Source organism: Dendronephthya gigantea, unplaced genomic scaffold, assembly GCF_004324835.1.
Source record: "Dendronephthya gigantea isolate DGI-Jeju-01 unplaced genomic scaffold, DenGig_1.0 000002F, whole genome shotgun sequence".
NCBI classification, from domain to species: domain Eukaryota; kingdom Metazoa; phylum Cnidaria; class Anthozoa; order Malacalcyonacea; family Nephtheidae; genus Dendronephthya; species Dendronephthya gigantea.
The window spans coordinates 1,608,702-1,631,537 of NW_021163012.1; the positions used below are offsets into that span (position 1 = coordinate 1,608,702).

Consider the following 22,836-nt stretch of genomic DNA (forward strand, 5'->3'; position numbering starts at 1 on the left):
GTCGACTTTGTATGCAAATCGCTTGTTTGATGGCGTGGGCGTTGCTAAGGTAACGGCCGCGTCAGCGCATCGGGTGACTAAGATCATGCATGTATGACAATGACAAAGTACGGCCTTGACTACCCCTCTTTATTTACCCGGCCAAAAAGGTCGAAATGACGTAATTACGTAATGTATATAAGAGCCGGCAAACAGAAGCGCATATCAGAACTGAAATAATCCAGTAAGTGCTTCGAGCTTATATTCGATACAGAAGACAAACACTTTATACAAACTACAAAGCAAGCTAAACTATATCACATAATGCAGGAGGAAAAGTGGAACAGCCAGGATAATATCGACTCGGACGAACAGGAATTCAACTCTGACGAACTCGATGAGGTCTTGGAAATAAGAATGAACAAAACAAGAGCGAGATTGTCCCAGAACCTCGAGAACGGGGATGATCAGAATGAACCCAAAGGCATTGTTGGTAAGTGATGTTTTTGAATCGTAAAGGCAGGGTTTTGATAGATTGTGATACTCCAAATGTTCAAGCCCGCACGTCAGCCGAAAAACCAGCGGAAATTGAAGCAAACGTTTAGCCTAGACTCCCATTAATGTGATGAAACGACTGTGAAAGAAGCACGTCAGAAACTCCCCCTGTTTTAAAGATTTCTTAATCCTTTTCAGCTTCGTAATCGCTACGATTGTTTCCGACTATTTGTAAATTCAAAGATGATTCTTTTCATAGCGCACGATCTAATTGCATTGCATCAAAATACGAACTACGCCTTTCTGAGTGTTTTTCCGAGCTCCCACAAGATAAATATTTGCGTATTTGATATTAGTTTGATGAAAGAAGCTTTAACGGGATTTAAACAACGCAAAACTTTCGTCATTCGCGTGTTAAAGTTCCTCTCACACACCATTTCGCGCGGAAACATCCACTTCAAAAACGGATAAAAACTCCGACATTTCGTCTAGTTAAAAATGACGAAGATTTCCACCTGTTCGATGTACCACTTTTACGAGTTCGTGCATGTTTCGAGGCTTGTAACTAAACTATTGGTATTTGCGAGTCAGATATTGCAAACGAATGTGAATAAGGTGTGATTGACCTTAAAATGGAGAACACAGCAGCAAATTTCAAAGCAAATATTAGCTGAGGGCATGTTTCAGAAGTTTAGGCAAATTTTTTTTCGTCGATAACACTCAGGAAATACAATATCAGGAAAAAACTAAATGACCTGAACAGATCGTTTAGCTAGCCACCTGCAGCATGCTGACAAATAAAGCGAATTTGAAACGAACACGGGCGGTTGTCTTAAGAATATTTCTCATATTTCACTAACAACACTCTGTACAATATTGTGCAAAAAATTAGGAATATTCAGTGAGTAAAATTCCTGCAAATGAAATCAGACAAGCCGTTAAATAACACAACAAGACATAACAATATCAGTATCTGTTTTTGTGTCGAATATGCTTTTACACAAGAACCAAATGGTTCAGGAAATTCCTTTCAATTTTTGCTTGCCAAAAATGAATCCGAACATGGAATATAGAACTGAAACGGTGAAGGGAAGTAGCAATTAACCTCAATTGTTATTGTTGCAACAAAAACGATATTGATTCGGCTATGAAATTTTAATGAATCGCTTGAATTTTCAATTTCTATACATTCAATTCAAAAGATGCGTAGCACACCTTGATATAAATACATTCTGTACAGAATCAATTTACATTATATTAACACTCTTCAAATTATTAGCCAGATGCAAATATAGTTCAAATTCAGCGTGACGATTTAAACCTTATCACATAAATAATGATCGTCCACTAGTGTCTCCATTCAACGCATGAAGTGTTAAAATTAAAAATCAGAGATTTTTCGCTTTCAATTTAATCCCCAAAATTATCGCAGGATCAACTGGTCTGCTCAAAATGTATACTCAGTTATCCACAGCAAAAGTATACAAATCCTGCACAATCCTTCAGCAAGACCATTAATCCGGGAGTGTATTCTTATGACTTTTGATCAATTTTTATGTAGTTTTAACGCAACGTCTTCACAGAGAGGCTACGACTCGTACGAAACGAGCACAGAGAATGCAAGAGGCTTACCGTCGTTCCAATGGGATGGCCAGCTACACACCGGAGAAGACGGGATACGCCAGGGTAGTCAGGGATAACGGTTCATCACATTGGACTATCAGAAGAAAATAAAACATGTGAACTGATGATCTCAAGATATTACATGGATGGTGCATTCACTATCACTGATCTGAAAACAAGGACTTAATTGGTGGTGACTTAGTGAAGTCAGTAGTTCAAATCGAACCATAAAATATATAGAGATGATAACTAAATGGTGGTTGTATTTATACAGAGATATAAAATATATTTATTGAAAGGATTCAATAGTTATACATAAATAACAGAAATTTGGACATCTTTATATAGAAGCAGAGAATAAGGTAAAACAGTTATTCGTAAGGAGAGTCGCAAAATGTAACATATTTGTATCTATATAAATAAAAGTATCGACAGTTTATGAAATTTTTGACGATTTTATTTAATAGACAAAAACACAGCAGCACTTCGTCTTAACGCGCTTTCTTTACAAGATAAAACCGATCTGTTCTGTCGAATTTCAGTGCAGACAGATTACTTGTATTTCGGAGTAACTCGAGAAATCTGCTTCAAAGTATATTGTGTTTTTTAACTTCCCAGCTCGGGAGATGCAGTTTCACTGCTATATTCTTAACGAATTACTCTATTTCAATTCAAGATATGACCGTTTTGACAAAGAAAAGCGCTCTTAGACTCAATTTTAACATAAACTAAATCTCACCCTAAAACTGGACGGTCGCTGCCTCTTTTATACACGACACGTTGAGTAAAGTCTAACGTGATTGGACGAGTTTTTGACATGTGACTTGAGGAATCTGTAAACAAACAAATAGTATTGAAAAAAAAGCCCAAAAAAATTTAGCCACGTCAAATTATTTCATTCATTTTCTACCTGAGTTTTCACACGAGTTCGCGCTCCCCAAACTTAAGCTATCCAACGAAGCATTGTCTAAAAATAGAAAGCAATCTTACGACGGGTTTTTTGGTTTTTAAAATTGAAATCAAATATATAAACCGTGGATTAACGCGTTGAAACTCATAACTCACACAAGAAATCGAGGGAGAAGTCAACAAGTGTTCCAGGAGCCGGTTGTATAAAAAGGTAGTTAACTTTTAACTATAGTTTGTGGCAGAATTGGCCAATCAGAATAATGTAATTTCTATATAGCTACGATTTAATTTAACTACTTAAAATGTAGATAAGAGTTTTATAAAACCGGCCCCAGGGTTATTAATGTACTCGTAAAGTGATTATCCGAAAGGGTGTACTGAAAACACGTACGTTAAGATATATGAAGAAAAGATATATTATTACACCACTAGTGCCCAATCTACTTTAGGGAGATGTCTAGCCTTCGTCATGCGTATACCGGTCATACCTGTTAATCGTTGTGACGGCAGGTCTGCAATTTGTTGATGTGAAACGAGATCCAAAATATACTAAGATACATGAAGTCTTATTAAGTAAAGGGCAGTATAGAGTCAAATAAAGAGAAACTAATCTATAAACTTCACTTCTTACCATCACAATACGAACATCAGAACCAAGAACACCAAGAGCATCGAGAATATCTGTCATAAACTACAGAAAGCAAAACTTTAGGTTGAATATTCGAGGTTTTTCAAGAGCAAATTAAACTATCCACCTCTTCCTACCTCCAAAGAGAATTCCCTCGGAATCAACTTCCTCTTTTTCCTGAAAAACACGACTCTATTAAACTCAGTAGCTTGAATACTGTTGCCTGTTGCGAATATATTTCAAATGACATGCAATAACAAGTTTGCTAGCTTGATACAGTACCATGGTAAGTTTGCGTCTGTGGCTGAGCTGCGAAGTGAAATAGCACAGAAGCAGACGAATGCTTTCAGGCTGATCTCAAGGAAGACACTGGAAGGAGAAAACAAAAATCATATCACGACGTATGTCATAAGGTGGTATGCATGTGGACTGTTTCATTTATCGCTATTTCGCGGGTACAAACCTATGGATGTATGAAATAAACATCGCATCGCTCTAAAAGGAAATAAAATGTACACATTATAGACACCAGTAGCATCGTCGAGTTCGATCATATATAGAAATGCTTTAGCTCTCAATATTTCGTTTTAAGAAATTTGAGTATGAGTTCTAAGATGAAACACACAGTTAATTACCTTCCAATATCTTCGTAAAGCCAGCATCTCGTTTAAAAATTCACCCTAAACACAACATGACCTTTTTAGTACCAAAGTAGGGGGGTTTCGTGAACGTTTTTGCGAAAACAAAGGTGTAATCTTGAAATCGTACCTGATAAGGTGGCGTGGTAAGAGTACCAGATTCATAATCAAGCATAGATACGTACATCTAAAATATGTTAAAATAGACAAATCACATTTGATGGTACAATGAGGGTTAGAGTTGGAGCAAAGTGATGGTACAATGAGGGTTAGAGTTGGAGCAAAGTGATGGTACAATGAGGGGTAGACTGGGAGACTTGTGATGATACAATGAGAGGTAGAGTCGGAGCCACAGTGTATAATATATTCTTGACATCTCACCTGAACTGAATTAGGCAGGATTTTGAATTGCTTTGATTTTGCTAGACCGACCAATTTAATTCTAAAAAAATGTGCAAAAAAATCTACTTAAGTTCTTTCACCAATGCATAGCGAGATTTCCCCCACAATATACAACTGAATACATTCATTTTAATGGTTCCAGGTCTCTTTTAAAGAAGAAGACGAATCATTTAAAACTTGGAAAGAACGATTAAGATGCAACTAATTCCTAGAAGTTGATTTAGAATATCAGAATGTCGAAGAGTTACCTTCCTAAATCAGACAACTTCAAAGGCTTAGTTCTCCATAAAACAACTTGTTGAGAAGTTCTAAACACGTGAAGGAAAATTATCCAGTTAACCTAAGATTCATTCAGTTCAGTTCCACACATCTCATATTACCTGCAGTCTCCAGGCACAAACAACCATAGAGAAGTGATTAAGTTTTCAACATTCCTGCAAGAGTTTAAACATGGAAAAGGGTGATCAAATCTATTTTCATATGGAAACGATAGAATAAGAATAAAAATGGTATAAACAGGGCCGTAACTAGAACGATAATTGGGGGGGTGTTTATTCATATATTCAGTTCTGCCCGACGGATTTCCATTGTGAGCTATTGCACTTACAAAAGAAATCCATCGGGCAAAACTGAATATATGAATAAACACCCCCCCAATTATCGTTCTAGTTACGGCCCTGGGTATAAACTAAGAAAGAATGTAAGCTTTTTCAGTGGCGTAGCCAGCCTGACAATTTGGTCATGCTATGCAAATTTCAAGTCATTAGAATTATTAATTCTTTAAGAATTCGTTGTTTTCACAGTCAATGAACACCAAAATATTAGCACGACTAAATTGTCGGGCTGGCTATGCCACTGAGTTTTTTCAACCAGTTCTAACCTACCTTTGATGAGCAGAGTCTGCCAGGATCACAACAGTTCTACCGCTCAACAAGGCATATAGCAAGTGAACAAGATAACCATGGTTTCTGAGAACACGAAGAACACCACCACCTATATTTGAAATGAACATTATGATTTGCGGTTGGTTGTATGAAAGCGGGATGGATGCTCCAACATTGCCCGTTGTTCGTTATAACGTGGCTTAAACCTTATCAAGGGATCGGAGCTAAACATAGCTTAAACCTTATTAAGGTAAACATTGCAGAGCAAGTCACAGCTGAGGTGGACATATGATCACACAGCAACTTACGGATATCAACTCTGTAATGTAAAACTTTACCTGGTCCGTCAGACTTACGACGACACAGCTGCTGGGCATAGCACTGAAGATTAATTTTCTCCAGCCTACGAAGAGATTATCACCTTCAGCATCAATAGTTCGTGATTCCTTGAACCATCAAGTTGCCTCGATCACAAAGGAAGCAAAGAATAAGGTCACCCACTCATGCCAAACACTTAAAATATTACCTTCTCATTCCAACCCGCCCATCGCCAGATCCAGTCTCCGACAAACCAACCTCGCACATATCTTTGTATATCACTTTATACTGGGGGGTGGAACCAGGCGCAAAAAATGCCACGTCTTCTTCCTCTTGAACATTTTCCGACTTTTTTGTCGATGGCAGAACGTCCCTGAGCATGTCCTTCAGGTGGTTAGTTTGAGTCTCGACGGCAGAAAACTGTCTTCGAAATGGTAATGATGAATTCTTGCCTGTCGAAGGAAGATCGCCAGTGCTGCCACTGAGAGGCCTGGGTGCGAGGCTTGCGCGGGAACTGGGTGCGAGGATTGGCTCTGTGTCTGAGACAAGTGGAGTGGGGGTGTATGAACGTTCTATTGTTGAATCATCGCTAAGGTCAGCGAGGCTGGCCGAAGACGGGCTACCGTTGAATGAACTAGCCCAGTCTGAAATGCCGTCCGAAAAGTTGCCTCCACCAATCAAATCCTTCGTGGTCCTGGACACGAGAAATAAATATAAATTAGCAAAACTAACGCGCCAATCAAACTTCGTGTAACTTAATTCTGCGTGTAATGTCACGCAGTGTTCGTAAATCGTAATTCTTGTTTCAACTCACATAACAGAGAAAGGGGTGTGAGTAAAGAACCGCCTTCTTTCTTCGAAAAATCCTTCGCGATCTGATTCATTGTCTTCGACACATGATTGGAATGATTCGCTACTCAGTTCACTGCGAGCACTTTCGAACTACATAAGAAGATCAATAAGAGATGATCCTTACTGGACCTCTAGGAAGAACAGTTTAGAACTGATAGAACTATCCAGTATAAATAAAGTTAGTTTAGTTTAGGTTGTTAGTTTAGTTTAGGTTTCCTCCTGTAGTAACACTGGATCAATAAGAGATGATCCTTACTGGATCTCTAGGAAGAACAGTTTAGAACTGATAGAACTATCCAGTATAAATAAAGTTAGTTTAGTTTAGGTTTCCTTCTGTAGTAACACTGGATCAATAAGAGATGATCCTTACTGGACCTCTAGGAAGAACAATTTAGAACTGATAGAGCTATCCAGTATAAATAAAGTTAGTTTAGTTTAGGCTTCCTTCTGTAGTAACACTTGAAAAATACTAACAAGTATTACAAGTTCTGCAAGATACTACGTTGTTCTGCGATGCACATAAATACTTACAGAGTTTTTCGAGAAGGCATCAGATGAAAAAAATGCGGTTGAGTCCACCTTCGAACTGAAAAGAAACGCAAATTTTACTGTCGGGTAAAGCGCTGTGTACCTAAGCCTATCAACACTTACAGATGAATATCCTTTCGGAAGTTCATAACGAAACTACTGCCAATGGCAAATGATGATGAAAAGGGATCTAGAATAAGCAATTAACATATGTGTTCATGAATGTTGAACATTCACAGATGACCTTGCAAACAACTTCGAATATCACGGTTAGCAAAGTCGCTAATAGATATGCATGAAAAATAAGGCTAGAAAACAACAAATTAAAAAATCGAATACCTAACAATGGCGTTTCTTCTTTGATGATGGAAAACACTTCGTATGGTTGATAAAAATGCTGAAAATGAGAGCTATAGTAGTCATTGTCTTGCTAAGCAATTTAATTTTCGTATCAAACAAACTTGAACTGGGCAATTTCTCTGAGTCAGCACAGGAATGAATGGACTCTGAGCTAATGCAAGAAGGATGCACCCCCTAGTACATATCCATTCCTCAATTAGCATAGTGTCAAAAAAGCTCGAACTTCGTAGCTCAGGCTTACTTGATGTATTCTCTGAAGAGATGCTAGCCCTTCTACCGCACGGTATCCACACAAAGCATGAATATCCCTAAAAAAACAATTGTGTTGCATAAAAAGTCTCCTTCCTTTATTGTTCTGTATTAGATTGATTACTAGAGTGGTGCTTGCATGCCCACCTTAATGCTATCAAATGCCTTTTTCGTTCACGAATCAAACGTTCAATGATTTCCTGAAATATAGGCAATAGAGACTCATGACCACAAGTTTTTTTTCAAATCTAAATAATTATCATACTCGACCATAGGCGGCCCAAAATTGGCGGCGAAAACTTTTTCGGCAATTTGTCAATGTAATGTATAATATATAATTACATATATATAATACATGTATAATATGTAATTATATATTATACATTACATTGACAAATTGCCGAAAAAGTTTTTGCCGCCAATTTTGGGCCGCCTATGACTCGACTTACATCATGTATTTGTCCTCCTGGTGTAAGCTCATAACATGAAGTATCTGCACGATTTTGGATGGCAAAATTCAATATTAATGAACATGATTAGGCCTTAATTTGACTCCATGTACAATGCAAAGAAATAAAGTGAATATTACTATACCTTGTCCATTAGCTGTCAATTTAGGCACTTCTTCATCATAATTTTTATTTGCGTACTTTTTTGAACTTTCTAAGAAACCAAAAGCAAGTAGTGAAAATATGCAGTAATATGTTGTTGATATATACACATATAATACCACAAATGTAGTCTTACCAGTAGATGAATTCTTCTCAACTTCACCCTCAGCAGTATTTTCCCTGGTTGCCTATATATATTAGAAATCAGAATATGAAAAAAAAACTTATATACATTATAATAAAGCTGTGCCTCAGTATTTCACTTTGTTTAATGCCTGATGATTTTACTCATTAATGGAAGAGTTGCAAGTTAATAACATAATGCAACCATCTCATTACATGTACTTACAGTCTTTGCAGCCTTCATGACTGTGATGGCTCTTTCTGCTTCAGTCAACATAGAGTCGACTGTCTCTGTATTCAAACCCTGCAGGTTCTTACATGCTTTCTGTAAAAACGTAACAATATCTCATTCTTTCTGAAGCTAAATATTGAATAAGCTGTAAACCACTTGGTTCTATACCTAATTGAGAAGTGAGGTTGGTATAGGCTTCACTGCATGCACATACCTGTGAAACTTCTACCCATTCTGAATCTTCACTTTCAATGTTTTCAAGACAATCTAGAGATGAGAACCACAAGCATCATATAGGAGAATTTGAACAATCTATTGAATTAAATTTAAATTAATCAATATATACTTATTCATTGCATGGACTTACCTTGGACATATTTCAGATCAGCTAGTCTTTGCTTGAGATCGTCAAGGAACAAAGGTTTATTGGCTGCTTTAAAATGGTTTGAAATCTTAACAAGAAAAATATATATTGCATTTTCAATTTCAATAGTTCCTTTTGGTTTACAGTAGCAATGCATTTTCAGTACCTTACTAAATTCATCAATAAAATTCTCCAAATTGTCCATAATCTTTCTATTAAGAGGCAAAAGATTAAGTGTATTTAATGGATCCATCCCCAACTGCTATTAATTATCTCAAGACAACATTACCTTAGCAGAATATTCACTTACTTTTTACAGTTGCTAATGTAACACATACAATAAGGCCGGACAAAACCCCTTGCCTCAATATCATGTAAAATAAAATGATGCACCTAAATAAATAAAATAATTAAAATAAATATATTTCTGAGAATGTGAACATTCTTACATGACTCACATCAATAGCAAACACAATTAATTTTTTCTACAAAACTCACATAGGCATAAATATTTTCTCTGTCTTCAGAAAATATAAGTTGTGTGTCATCAACAAGTGAAAATAAAACCCTAAAAGATAGAACTCGATTATCTTTTTCTCTGTGCAGGACTATTTTTAGTCACTTTAGTTAGTAGACACAACATTTGGCATCAATTAGCCTTGCATGACTATGTTAAAGGGCAAACACAAAATTTTGATCAATTTATCATACCCAGATTGTGCATGGTAATCAACAGACATCACATGAACTGAAAAAGCATTCTTATCGAAGATTTTGCCTGCATCATCTGGTATTGTGAACTAAAGATTTAAACCACAATATTATACCATGCAGTGAAGGGCATTGGGAGACAGGTTGTAATCATTTTTTTATTTGCACTTCTTGTTTAAAAATAGTAATAGACATGTGGAACAACTCTATCTATCTAGTTAATTAGTGAACTAAATTGATTACGATTTTTGGCACCTCACTGGATGTAGGTAAATTCTAGAGCATTGCACCGGCATCGCAAAGGCGCAAGTTCAATTCCTGCCGGAGGACCTATAGTTGACTCATTTTTTCCATCAACTGTTCCTGGCTTGAATTTGAAGTGTGTATAATTCCACTTGAAATTAAGACCCTTTAAACCTCTAGAATTAGTGAACTATCTAATTAACTATCTAATTACCATTAATCAATATTCCTAATGATGACCAATTTTGACTTTTCAACACAAACATTACAACAAAACATGATATTCTTACCAATGGTCTTGGGCCTTCGTGTTCAGAAAATTCAGCGACCATGATAAAGTCCTGCATGAATATATTCTGCCAGGGATTTTTATCGCACTCATAGCTTATTTGCAAATGATCTGGGAGGTCATTAAATTCACTTTTGAACGAATCTCGCAGATACGTCGTAGCTTGCGAAACGGAACTCACATACTCGTAAGCTCCGTGCATTTTCTTCATGTCCTAGAAAAAAAATTATCAAAAAACATTGTTTTTGACAGAAATTAGGTGACGTTCTAAAAGAACCATAGATTAAAAGTTGATGGACTTGAACTATTGACTAAAGTGAACTTAAGAAATCCTTCCTATTCCTTCCTGTATTCCTAAGTTTTCCCTAAAAATCCGTAAAATTTTACTTAGTCTTGAAATAAAAGATTTGAGAATGGTGCAAGATTCCTTGTTACGAGAAAAATTCTTGTCACTTGACACATCACGTATCCAGAATAAAAAGAATCCCTAGTGTTTCCCTAGTGAACTTTGATCATTGTAAAACCATTAAACCTGTATGGGTAAGTATTTTAAATTATATAAATAGTTTAATGCCAGACAACTGACTGTTCAATGTAAGAATTGAGTCCCAGTAACATTGAATGGACTGGTAATTATCAACACTACCTTAATATATGTTTTAACTTTTAAGAGGAACCATTGGAACCAAAAGATGAAATTACTGATGTGGATTTGTATGGTGATCTTGAGTTTGACGTGACTAAACAGGTTTCTTTTGACGAGGTAAATCTGGTTTAGAATATTGATTCTTTTCAAATCTATTTGCAAATTATTCACTAAATATTTGTGTGTGCATGCAAAGTACCTACGTATTTATTTTTTTTCAATGTTCTGTTTAGATGAAAGCAAAGTGTGAAGTACAAGCATCAACAATTATCGATCTTGAAAAAGAGGTGCATTAAGTAACATTGAACTAACCAACTAGAAACTGAAAACGCTGCAACAAAATACTCTCATATTTTTCTAATTCTATGTCTTTGATTGAACTGTTGTATAGAACCTACAGCTCAGAGAACAGAATGAAATATTAAAAACTAATATTTCATCGTTATACTTAACTGCTCGGAATGAGGTCACACGTAAAGATGCAGAAATTAAGAGATTGCAAGAGATTGAAGTGAAAAGCAGAAAATATAGACATATTGCTAAAGATAACCAGGGCAAGTGAAATAATATTGCTATGACTTATGAAACACTGTCATTTAGACAATGGTCATTTGACTATTGACTATTGACTATCCCATATTCATTAAGCTTTTCATTATAAAATGTTCAAAACACAACTCACAGCAGTGATGTAAAGTACGTATTTTGAATCTGATCAAAGAGTAATCAAAGATGAACACCTGTATATACACTTTGCAAATCTATCTTTATTGACAGAAATAGTCCTTAAAAAATGTCAAACAACTCTTATCGTTGTATATATGTCCATCAAACATAAAAAAATAATAAATGATATTTACAGCAAATTGTCTTCAGTTATTCTCAAATACTTTAGGGAAAACTGGTATACTAACTACAAATTGGCCTTTCACTATATAGTCACGGCATCTTATTGTACAAGTGTTAAAACTATAGTCATGTAACATTAAATATATGTATGTATAGTTTTTATATAGCTTTCTTATGGAAACATTCCTGAGGTCAACAAAGGGTCATTGAATCATCATGAGCATTATTTTATTGATTCCGGACAATATTGTTCCTTCACAAAATATACTTTTAAGGGGCTTGTGGCCAAGGTTTAGTTGTATAATTTACAACTACGCATTGTTTCTACTTACGTCACTGCTGCCTGTTTTTTAATGTTAACTTGAACCGTAATAATCACAGAAAAGATGGCAGCTTCTTGGACATACAGTGTACAGTAGGTAGAAAATTATGTGCAGTAGTTAGATTTAGAAAAGTGATATGAATAATGATCCTTTAAGAGCTGCCTGTCTTAGCTGAGCCTTTGGACAACTGTGAAATCTGTTTCTTAAGGTTGCGATTTTCTTCCTGCAAAAACATGCAGAGTTGTAAATGTGGAGCTGTATTTTATGTTTTCTGAAAGCTGCACCACCTTATCAATAGTTGTATCAGTTTAAGCTGTTGTTTGACTGTATTTTACCTGTATGAGTTTCAATCTTTCCATGCTTTCCTTTTGAATAGCACTGATTTTTTGTCTTTGATCTTTATCCTTCTCCCAACGCTCTGCCTTTAACTCAGTTAGTTGTTTCTCCTTTTCAATTAACATTTGTTCCTTCTGCTGCAGCTTTCGTTTCATTCCAGCTAACTAAAAATAAAATGGCATATTCTAGGACACGTTGTCAGAGAGCGACAAAACCTTCAATACGTCATATGTCAATGGAATTTGTATGTCATAAGATGTCTACCTCTTCACGAAGTTTTGTTAATTCTGTAACATGGTCACTTGCAACTTGATCTGTAACTTTTGCAGATTCACTTTAAAAAAATGCATATGAAATTGCATGAAACAAGAGTACAAACTAGCCAAGACACACTGGTTTAACCAAACCAAATTATAGTTCCACCTCTCAATGAATAATTAAACTATTCCATGCACCAAATTTCTCATCTCATATGGATGGTTATTGTAGCATTATGTACCTTGGTTGTGAAGTGTAAAATTGCTTCAGTGGATTATCACTAACAGGAGTGGTGCGTTCATCAGAGCTTGATACTTTCTTCGACACCTTTGCCTCTTTTGCACCATTTTTTGCCTTGTCGGATGAGTCTGTATTTGCATGTTTACGCTTGGTTGCTTTCTTCTGTCGATGTTGTAATCTTTTGAATGATATTGTACAAAGGAGGCATAACAGTTTGCCATTTACCTGTCAAAATAATTTCAAGTTTTGTAATAAGCTGTAGATTCATTATTTATCAGCAAAAGAGGATGAAGTTTAGAAGGTATATCTCTCACCCTTTTTAAAACATCTTCAGGTTTGTTGAATGCACAGGTTAGTTTACATTGCTCACAAGGAACAGGAGGGCCATATTTCTTCACAGAACTTTTACATCTGGAATATGAACGGGAATAAAACTTGTGCCATGGTAGTACATTACTTCAACCTTCAGGTTTAAATAATATTTCTCTCGATCCTTATAAAATTGTGTGAAATGGTAAGCAAACCTGTTACACTGTGGTCCTCCAAATGCAGCTCTCAAATTGCAATACTGGCAACATTTAGGCTGAATGAAGCAAAATATATACTTACTACGGCATAGTATTAAACCTCCCCAGATCATAAATATGCACTTGTAACATGAAATTGTTACTACCTAGATATACCAAAAATTTAACTATAGCCAGAAAGAAGCCATCTCTTTTTACCTGTCCATGAATTGCTAAAGAGCTATCACATTTTGGGCATACTGGGCTTTTCTCATGTTTTCTAGAAGAAAAATATACACATGATATATGTGAGGCGTTATGTGAAAGATATTGGGTGTAGATGGAATACTCAAACAGAAATTTATGATTTACAATTCGGTATGTTTCCTACTATAATGTACATACAATCAATCTGTAGGCAATGTACGGATGCATGCTTCAACATATATTTCAAGAGGTAATACCTGGTCATGTGAAATTCCAGGCGACAGTAGATACAGCAAGCTGTCGGATGGGCATGCCGACAATCCTAAGGGACAAAAGACAATCATGTTGAATATTTTTGTGGATATTGCCGCACTCCATTGTGCATGTGACTGGAGTGAAGAGGTTCTATCACTTGGGTGCATTCTATGTAACTCTGCACCAAAAATATGGCAACATTGATGCCTAAATTAATTCTCTACAGTCTCAAAGTGAGAGAAAATGTAATTAATTATTGTCAAAGATCTTTGGGATTCAAAGCATGGAATACACTCTATAACTCAATCTCATATCAAAAATGGCAGGTTGGACAAATTAAGTAAATTGAGTGAACATGCCCTTAATAGTATTACTTACATCCCCAAGTTCCACTTGAACTAATCATAAATTACAAACTCAAACAATATGCATGTATACTCTCATACAATTATAATTGTCAAATCACAGATCTATGTAAAATATACTGTAATTTGAATAAAAGGACAAACGACAAAAAAAACACTGATCTCAGGCTCTCATAAACACATGAATGAACCTACCTTGCATAAATGCTCACTTCGGCTTAATTCCTCGAAAGCGAATCTCCCATGACACTTGGAACATGCAAAGAGACCTTCGCTTTTTTCCATTACTTTTTAGCATCAAAATTTTCCGCTACGTGAAATCCAAGAAGCTCCCTTGACGAAACGACACCTGGCTATACCGCAGCCGTAATTTCATCAAATTTTACGCATTAATTCCAGGAGAATTTTCAACAAATTTCGAAGCTTTTTGACGGCGTCGTTCAGCTTGGAAAAAATTTTGCAATTAACGTAACCGAGCGCTCTATATCCAGGGACTAGGCCGAGATTTTCCCCCCGCGAATATGACGTCATTATAATTAATTTCAAATGTTACGTACCCACTGATCTATATTTGATACCTGGGTGAAGGGATATATAGAAAATGATAATATAAGCGTGGTTTTCAATATTTGTAGTTTTGCAAACTAATTTTCACATCCTCTCAGGCAGTTGTTATGCCATACTTGCTGAGAATTTGCACGAAGTATGGACATAACTACCATATTTAATAGCATACAGTATGCCTGCAGTTAGAATCTTCACTTGCACCAAAATATTTTAAAAATGGGATTCACACCACAAGACACTGCAATGCCATACTCACAAAGACAATAAAATCACATTGTGTTCAAAATTACGAATTTGATGCAAGCCTTGTTGGCCAAGTTACTAGTTCCAAAATATAAGGTAGTTCAGTTATCCAGAGGCTATTAGTGTCAATTGTTGGGAAAGAGCTGTCAATTGTTAGGAAAGAGTAATGCTTATTACTTGAGATAATGTGTAATAAATCATTCAGGTAATGCCAGCATATGTAGAAATAAATTTAATGATATAACATACTACCATATATACATTCCAATACACCTAGGTATCATCAGGTCTCCCTTTGGTAACTTATAATAAAAATAAAATACCATACAGATAAAAATTAAATAACTCCACAGTGTTCATATAGATTTGATTAAATGGAGAGACCAAACACACTCACGATACAGTACATAGTCTTGTTCTCCCATCTCACAGTGCAACTGCCTGGAATAATAAGGAAAGTAGAACTATAAGAGTTTGGAAAAGGTGAATATTACAAACAGGGTGTAGAAGCCCTGACAAAGTATCGACATCAATATCTTTGGCAATAGTACCTTTAGGTAGATTCAGATTGAGGTTAGAATGTCAAAGACGGTGTGAAAATTGTGAGTATATGCCACATCGTTTATTTACCACCTCCATACCGCCTTTGACATTACCATTCTCCATGTAAATCTGCCTTTTCTCTTATCTTACCATCAGTTGCGTTATCCCAATAGCAGGAACTTGCAGTGTGCAAACCAGCACCATTCTTCTGCATGATGACACATGTAACTACAAAATGTACAAGCAGCAACAAAGTCATTCCTATGCAAACCACACAACACAGATTTGTACAAGTACCATTTCCTCACATTTACATAATGTAATAACTGCATTTACTTACCAATATACTTGAAAGGTTTTCCCAATTTTGTCAGTTGGTTCAGGCACTGTTCAACCACATTTGAAGTCCATTGGTTAACTTTATTATGTTGGTATGCATTGCCACCGATTGCCCCTTCAACAGACTATTTGGAAAATGAATTGAACACAATTACAAATTATATAAAATGCTCAAAAATATATAACAATCAACGTCAACTTGCCTCTTTGATGATATTACTGACTTCGTCGACCACAAACGTGGTCTAAAAAGCAAGAGAAATAAAGGTGAATACCACTAGCGGTAGGTTAGAATACGGTACTGTAGTTTTAAAGTATTTTCACCTCTTCTGAAGACTGAAATTCATCCATTTCATGAGCCATTTTCTGAAAGAAACTTTGAAAACATTTGTTTGTTGCTAGGCTTGCGCCACGAGTGTATCCTGGGAAGGTTGGAGGGTGTACTAGGGATATTTAGGATAAATCGCAGTGAACACAGGGTAGGATTTGATAGTCTGGGATACTAAAGGATACTAAGGAGTACAGTGAGTGGTAGAAGAGTATAAGAAATGATAAGTAGGGATAGCAAACGATTGGTACCGCTTTTAGTTGCTTTGGCCTGGAATGGGTGCTTCAATAAAGCGATGGTCACATTGATACGATGGTTACTCTAACTGATAATGATTATTTTTGAAAAGAAATAACATTATCTGGAAGAATTAGAATACTTTACACGTCACCATTACTTTTACCAATTGTAATATGACCAATATCTGTGAAAACTACATCTTCACTTCATCTGCACTTTTCCAAATGAACCCGTTTCGTACCGTTAACGCTGGAGAATATACTTTGAACTTTGCAATCCCCATCAAAATAAAAGTGGATAGAGCACTTTGAGTGGGTTAAAGTTACATAGGGTCGTGAGCATAATTCAAATACTCTCTTAAAAGTTTGACCATTTTTGGGCTGCGATAGCCATCGTAAATTTACCCAGTTTCTTTTATCTCGTGATGAGCGATATCTCGATATCCTAGAGGTACTTGGGTTATCAGTATCTTTCTTAGCATAAAAAGAGCTGAGAGGGCAAAACGTGCGGATAGAAGACAGGTGTTTCTGACACTGAAACAATACCTGACGTGAATACCCTTACGAGCTATTGTTATTCAAATGAAATTTGAAACGAAAATAGAGGTTGTTACAAGTGGCCTTTCATTTAAATTTCTAATTTAATTTTAATGAATTTTTGTTTACACAGTGACAACATTGCGACTTTGCAAATATACTCGTCCGTATTGTCCAACGAGACGAGAATCAATCATGTAAAACTCAATCTTTGATACAGAACGTGGGCATTCGCCGACACAGGGCAAGAGTTCAAGGCGAACTTCAACGATGAGAGACAATTCCTGGCTGTACATGACAATGAATGGCGAAGAGGATAATATAAATAAGTTACCGTTCCCTCAAGAATGTATTATTAACGAAACCCTACCAGGTCATAATATTGAACAAGAAATACGAAATATTTTATCAAAGAGACATCTTTACGATGTAAATTCATTGAACGAATTCGGACATACGCCTCTGAGCACTGCTGCATATGCTGGTAGCATAAAGTACGTTAAGTTATTGGTAGAATTAGGAGCCGACGTTCAGTTGAAGGACTCAGATGGTTGGACAGCGCTGCATTTTGCAATGGCAACAAAGAACTACGACGTTGCGAAGTTCCTTATGTCTGTAGGCGCTGATACGAAGGAACTAACGAATGACGGTCAGAAGCCGTTGGACTTTATAAAGGACAAGAACACGCGAATGTTTCTTGCGAAGTATGGCGAAAGATGCGTCATGAGCAATATGCGGACCTCATATTGTTAGCGCTGAAAAGAACAGCACGATAATTACGAACGCTAGTCGCAATGTCTAACAGTGTTGTTTGAAAAAAAAATATTTATGTGTGCCTTGTGAAGGCTACTATATATATATATAGCTCGCGGACGGTTGTTGTCGTTGGATGATTCAAACGCGAAGAATGAGTGATCATTAAATGGTAGAAGATATTACAAATTTTTCAATTTTTCATTTCTTAAAATGGGAGACAACGTAAAAGCCCGGTAGCATATGCATTTAAAATTTCCTAATAATTTATTTAATTAAAGTTAAACAATGTTATTTTTGAGCCTATTTAGTGCCACTTCTTTAGCCCTAATGTAAGTGTCAAAAATTTTCGATCGGTTGACCATCATCCGGTGAAGCGAAGAATTTTCGATAGATATTGATGGTCGATTATCTCTGGCGTGTGGTGAATTTATATTACATATCTAAGATTAGAAATTATAGACGTTCAAGTACATATTATTGAGGCGAATGCTGGTTACAATTATATCAGACATTATCCATCCATGTAATGAGGTCAACGTCTCAATTTGTAGGAGTGTTTTTACAAATTATTCAAATGTTACAAAGTGCAAAGAATTCAGCAAAGACGCTTTGAAATAGATTTATAATTGCCCGCGATGTTTTTGTTTTTTAAAATCGGCTCATATACAGGAATCGTGGGCGGTAGAGATGCCCGATACTCAGTATTAATTTACAAGATCTGTGCGATCACAACTTATCTCATCTTCTTCACAAGTCATCGACAGCTTGTTAGAGACTCGTTCCAAACTTAAAGGTGTTGATTTGGAGAGACTTGTTCGTGTTTTACCAATTAACATCCAGTAATCATTGTGGAATTTAGCGAGTTTTCCGCTACGACCTGGTACAAAAACGACACTTTTTGCGAGCGTATGCCAGAGCATAAGACGTGTGCCAGAATTTTTTGCTTTCAAGATTTTTACGCGTCTACCTAAAGATTTGAGACCGATACCCTGAGCTACCACTATTGACTTTTTTATCGATTTTTTTTAACGACAACATTTGCAGACATCGTACAATGCTCAATAAAACCTTAATTTACATAAGAACTCTCGTCAATTTTCTGATGTTTGCAAACATGATGTATCGACATGGAATTAGCATGAAACTGATTTACAAAGAAATTGAATAATAATATTTACAAGGCACTTAAGGGATCTTGAACACCCGAATTGAATGGTTGTTACACAATTATTGTTAATCCGGCAAAAAATATGTTGGTGTTAATCCAACCGTCACTCAACAGCGCTTTGTAAACAATAGACTTTTCCGACTCCTTTGCATCGCTTCGAGAGAGGATATTTACCAGTGTTTACCAAAATTCTTCGTTATTTAATAAGGACCAAGAGATTTTTGTTGAATAATTTATTTATACATGAAATGTATAGTAAATATTTGGTTGTCTTAAAGGGGATTTAATTATCACGTTTTGTACAAAGGATGGTAAAATCCAAATTTTACAAGAGGTATATTAAATGCTCATGCACGCACAGTGTACATGCACAGACATTTTTTCAATATTTTTACCTTTAAAATTCTTGTCAACTTTGTGACTCCACGAACTCTTTACATTTCATTTCATACTGTCCAGCTCCTTTTATGCATGAAGTTGTTAAAAATCTTTCACGTAGTTAATTTCTGTCCAACTGTTGGTTTGTCAGTCTTATCTGCAGTGTCTTTATCTGTTGTCTTCACTTCCGTTGACATCGATTTCATCAAATCATCCAACTATGATAGAAAAAAAATGGCTCACATCAATGTTCAAGGCTTAATAGAGCCAATTTATCAATTTATCTGTATCACATCAATGTAATGCATTCAAAGTTCCAATACCAGCATATAACTTCTTTGCTTGTGCTACAGGGTTGACCCAGTGAGGTTTTGAAGGGAGAGAGGTTTTAGATTTCAGGCCAGCTGTAGACTCCTCCCTACATCCCCTCCTATTGAGATAGGGATGCACTCTTCCCCTTCTCATGATTAGGCCAGTGATGTACTGTACACCCATGCACCTGCTTTAAACTAGGCCAGGGGTGCACACCCAGACACCCTTCTCAGTATAACCATCCCCACCCTTACTGTAAATGGCATTTACCCACCTTTGCTTTGTTACTTTTTCCAATTCCCAACCTGAAAAGAGAGCAGAAAGAGTACCATTAACATGATGGCATTACTCTCCATCACAAACAGTTACATTTAACATTCTACTGTACCTTGGCAAACCTCTGTTCAATCCTTCTAGTAAGACACAGGCTTTACACAGAGGCTGGCTTGAGATGTAGCCACACTTTGTACAATTTCCTAACAGAGGGTCACAAATTTTAATGTTTCAAGCAAGCAATAAGTCAAATAATTGTAGTTACCTAAATCTATATGATAGGTATCTCAATAGGGATTGCTCATTATTGATCCAGTGTTACTACAGGAGGAAAGCTAAACTAAACTAACTTTAAGCTCTCATTCTATTGATCCCACCTTGAACTGGCATCTTCACTTCACTCTTCACGGACAAACTCTCTCCAGAATGTATGATGTCTAGTGTGATCAAGATGTTCATGGTCAGATATTTTACATATCAGCTTGTTGCAAGCCGCAAAGTAATAAGGTTGTGGTGAAATTTGGATCATGAGTCAATTTCATATCATCTAATGACCCACCTATAATGGAACTTGGTCTAATTTTCTCCAAGTCTTTTAAATATGTTCGAGCATAGCCTCTGTAACAAATTACAAATAACATGATCAATAAACTTTTTTCAGAGAAAGAGAGAGATATATGAAAGCAACCGCTAAGTTGCAGCTGCAATAAAGTTTACCTGTATGCATTAGGAGAATATATGCATTCAGTTGAAAAGTAATCCAGTTTCTTAAAATATGCATACCTATGAAGACAAGCAATATCTAACAATTTCTCCATTCATGTAACTACTGGTAAAATACATATTCCATGCTTACATTACAATTTCCTTTTCATATGCATATTTCAAAGGCTTGCATCTCGGTATTGCACCTTCTGTACCCTAAAAGACATAATGACATTGCAGAAAGCCTGATGTTACACAAAGTTTGATTGGCTTGTTAGTAATTCTGTAGAGCCAATCAAATTTTGTGTAACATCAGGCTTGAATGCTAATTAGTCTCCATACCGTTGTAATAGCTGTGCATCTTTGTAATCTTGCAATATCGCCTCGTAAAACTATGGAATGAAGGAAAGCCTTTTCAGACTTGAGCACATAAGAAATATTGAGGAGAATGAAAAAGCTTACTGTTCATAATCACTGTTTCAGCAATATCATCTGCATTATGACCTAAGATACAATAAAAGATTTAGTTCTTACACATTGCAAGTCACCTAAAACCATGCCCCGACAGATGAAGAACTTTGTTGTGGGCCTGAGAGAAGGGAAATGCTCCTTAAAAGCATTTGCAAAATTAATTCTGTGATGAGCATTGAATTGTTAATACTTTAATTAGCATTACTTTTTGTCATCTCTTCACAATTAAAAAATGCAATCTTACCAGTAACAATTTTGTCAACTTTCAACAACATTGCTCCTCGATCCAACGCCTGCCTTCGGAATACGCCACAAAATGTGCAATTATTCTTCAGTCCAATTTGTTTAACAATTTCATCCATTGTCCAGCCATAAAGTTCCTAGAGAAAAAAATTATCTAAATATGATAAGAATTACCGATGCATCTGGGCCATTTACAAACTCATTACTAGGTCACTAGGTTTGTATGCTGAAAAATTGAAAAGGGTGTTCAATGTTAAACTTGCCTTATATGAAACAACTTTAAGAGGCAACTGGTATTGTTCTTTGTTTCGTTTTACTGTCTATAACAAATGTGTAAACGTGTTTGGTATTTTTGAATCATCCACCATTCAAGCCGAAACAACTTTCTAAGAACTTTCATCCGATGAAAGATATTGAAATAATGTTCCAGGAACAGCTTGTAAATTATCACATACGCATAAAAATAAAGAACCCCCATACCTCCAAAGAATCATCTCTGTAGCCTGTTATCCCTTCATCAACAGACAACAGAATCAATTCCAGTCCATAATCATATCTGGCATTTAATGTTTTCAAAACATAGGCCAACACTGTTGAATCTAGATAAGAGTGTGGACTTCCAGGTATAATTACACCGCACAGAACGGTCCAATTTCTCACACCATCGATATTGTACTGTGAGTTTGACTGACTAGCAACTAGTTGAGATGTTCTGAAATATTTATTGTTTTTTATACCTTTTCCTCCCGAAGCTCCAATGGCCACTAGTTCGCCTCTTTTGAACAGTTTACTTTTAGTAATGGTCTCGTGAATTTCACTTTCAAACACAGCAAAGAAGCACTCCTTGCAAAACGCTTCGCCCTAGGTTTGGATGGTTTTAATATCGTTTACTTTAATTGAGTATTAAACATGTGTGTATCATATATAAGTGTATGTAACGCATAAAAAAGCATTCAGCATCGCATAAAACAAGCTAAAGTACTTCTTACTGTTTTAGGTCTTTTTAGGATACCTCTTTCTCCACATTTCTTGCAAACTGCAGGCATTCTTTATTACTTGTTTACAGTGAAATGAAATGTTGAAAATCGCACATTCATTCACATCGTCGGCCATATTGGATTTAATTTTCTTGTATGATTGCATGGCGACTTTAGTAATTATAATAACTTGTAGGTACACCACGTAAGTATTAAATACTGCAAAGCTTTCATATTGGATTTCTTCGAGCAGAACACTGAGCTATATACGGTAGCTAGTGAACTGAATATAACAAAAGAAAAGTCCCCTCACCAGTGACGGGTGTGGGGAAGG

General features: G+C 36.1%; 6 protein-coding genes across 6 annotated transcripts; 2 read left to right on the forward strand and 4 right to left on the reverse strand.

The window, feature by feature from the left end:
- The first annotated feature begins 115 nt into the window (after positions 1 to 115).
- Positions 116 to 2,525, forward strand: LOC114536723. Its single transcript, XM_028558075.1, has 2 exons — positions 116 to 472; positions 2,036 to 2,525. The coding sequence occupies exons 1-2, from the start codon at positions 304 to 306 to the stop codon at positions 2,206 to 2,208; spliced, it is 342 nt and encodes a 113-aa protein (XP_028413876.1). The 5' UTR covers positions 116 to 303; the 3' UTR covers positions 2,209 to 2,525.
- LOC114536715 lies at positions 2,104 to 10,742 on the reverse strand. The gene is made up of 33 exons (XM_028558069.1): positions 10,440 to 10,742; positions 9,907 to 9,995; positions 9,694 to 9,763; positions 9,506 to 9,588; positions 9,362 to 9,407; positions 9,199 to 9,283; positions 9,046 to 9,098; positions 8,826 to 8,924; positions 8,613 to 8,664; positions 8,460 to 8,528; positions 8,315 to 8,358; positions 8,013 to 8,065; positions 7,858 to 7,924; positions 7,596 to 7,653; positions 7,380 to 7,446; positions 7,260 to 7,314; positions 6,691 to 6,818; positions 6,085 to 6,570; positions 5,897 to 5,961; positions 5,559 to 5,667; positions 5,055 to 5,108; positions 4,923 to 4,982; positions 4,654 to 4,714; positions 4,403 to 4,459; positions 4,270 to 4,314; positions 4,098 to 4,129; positions 3,917 to 4,003; positions 3,772 to 3,811; positions 3,638 to 3,697; positions 3,495 to 3,555; positions 3,008 to 3,064; positions 2,837 to 2,930; positions 2,104 to 2,191 (listed from the first exon to the last, which is right to left on the reverse strand). Exons 1-33 carry the CDS (start codon positions 10,647 to 10,649, stop codon positions 2,182 to 2,184), a joined length of 2,706 nt encoding a protein of 901 aa, XP_028413870.1. The 5' UTR covers positions 10,650 to 10,742; the 3' UTR covers positions 2,104 to 2,181.
- A 139-nt stretch (positions 10,743 to 10,881) lies between these two features.
- LOC114537662 (CASP8-associated protein 2-like) lies at positions 10,882 to 11,839 on the forward strand. Its single transcript, XM_028558761.1, has 4 exons — positions 10,882 to 10,978; positions 11,110 to 11,201; positions 11,318 to 11,371; positions 11,476 to 11,839. Exons 1-4 carry the CDS (start codon positions 10,975 to 10,977, stop codon positions 11,644 to 11,646), a joined length of 321 nt encoding a protein of 106 aa, XP_028414562.1. The 5' UTR covers positions 10,882 to 10,974; the 3' UTR covers positions 11,647 to 11,839.
- A 187-nt stretch (positions 11,840 to 12,026) lies between these two features.
- LOC114537647 (protein FAM76A-like) lies at positions 12,027 to 14,993 on the reverse strand. Its single transcript, XM_028558735.1, has 9 exons — positions 14,619 to 14,993; positions 14,061 to 14,125; positions 13,816 to 13,876; positions 13,615 to 13,673; positions 13,405 to 13,501; positions 13,092 to 13,315; positions 12,857 to 12,926; positions 12,592 to 12,756; positions 12,027 to 12,479 (listed from the first exon to the last, which is right to left on the reverse strand). The coding sequence occupies exons 1-9, from the start codon at positions 14,706 to 14,708 to the stop codon at positions 12,408 to 12,410; spliced, it is 903 nt and encodes a 300-aa protein (XP_028414536.1). The 5' UTR covers positions 14,709 to 14,993; the 3' UTR covers positions 12,027 to 12,407.
- Positions 14,994 to 15,450: 457 nt separating this feature from the next.
- Positions 15,451 to 16,820, reverse strand: LOC114537657 (dynein light chain Tctex-type 1). Its single transcript, XM_028558746.1, has 5 exons — positions 16,440 to 16,820; positions 16,319 to 16,360; positions 16,117 to 16,240; positions 15,927 to 16,004; positions 15,451 to 15,674 (listed from the first exon to the last, which is right to left on the reverse strand). The coding sequence occupies exons 1-5, from the start codon at positions 16,476 to 16,478 to the stop codon at positions 15,604 to 15,606; spliced, it is 354 nt and encodes a 117-aa protein (XP_028414547.1). The 5' UTR covers positions 16,479 to 16,820; the 3' UTR covers positions 15,451 to 15,603.
- A 1,413-nt stretch (positions 16,821 to 18,233) lies between these two features.
- Positions 18,234 to 22,662, reverse strand: LOC114537639 (cytoplasmic tRNA 2-thiolation protein 1-like). The gene is made up of 14 exons (XM_028558724.1): positions 22,515 to 22,662; positions 22,263 to 22,386; positions 22,006 to 22,124; positions 21,789 to 21,845; positions 21,527 to 21,662; positions 21,274 to 21,315; positions 21,154 to 21,203; positions 20,963 to 21,027; positions 20,824 to 20,889; positions 20,666 to 20,724; positions 20,484 to 20,543; positions 20,222 to 20,309; positions 20,108 to 20,138; positions 18,234 to 19,739 (listed from the first exon to the last, which is right to left on the reverse strand). Exons 1-14 carry the CDS (start codon positions 22,569 to 22,571, stop codon positions 19,635 to 19,637), a joined length of 1,059 nt encoding a protein of 352 aa, XP_028414525.1. The 5' UTR covers positions 22,572 to 22,662; the 3' UTR covers positions 18,234 to 19,634.
- Positions 22,663 to 22,836: the final 174 nt, after the last annotated feature.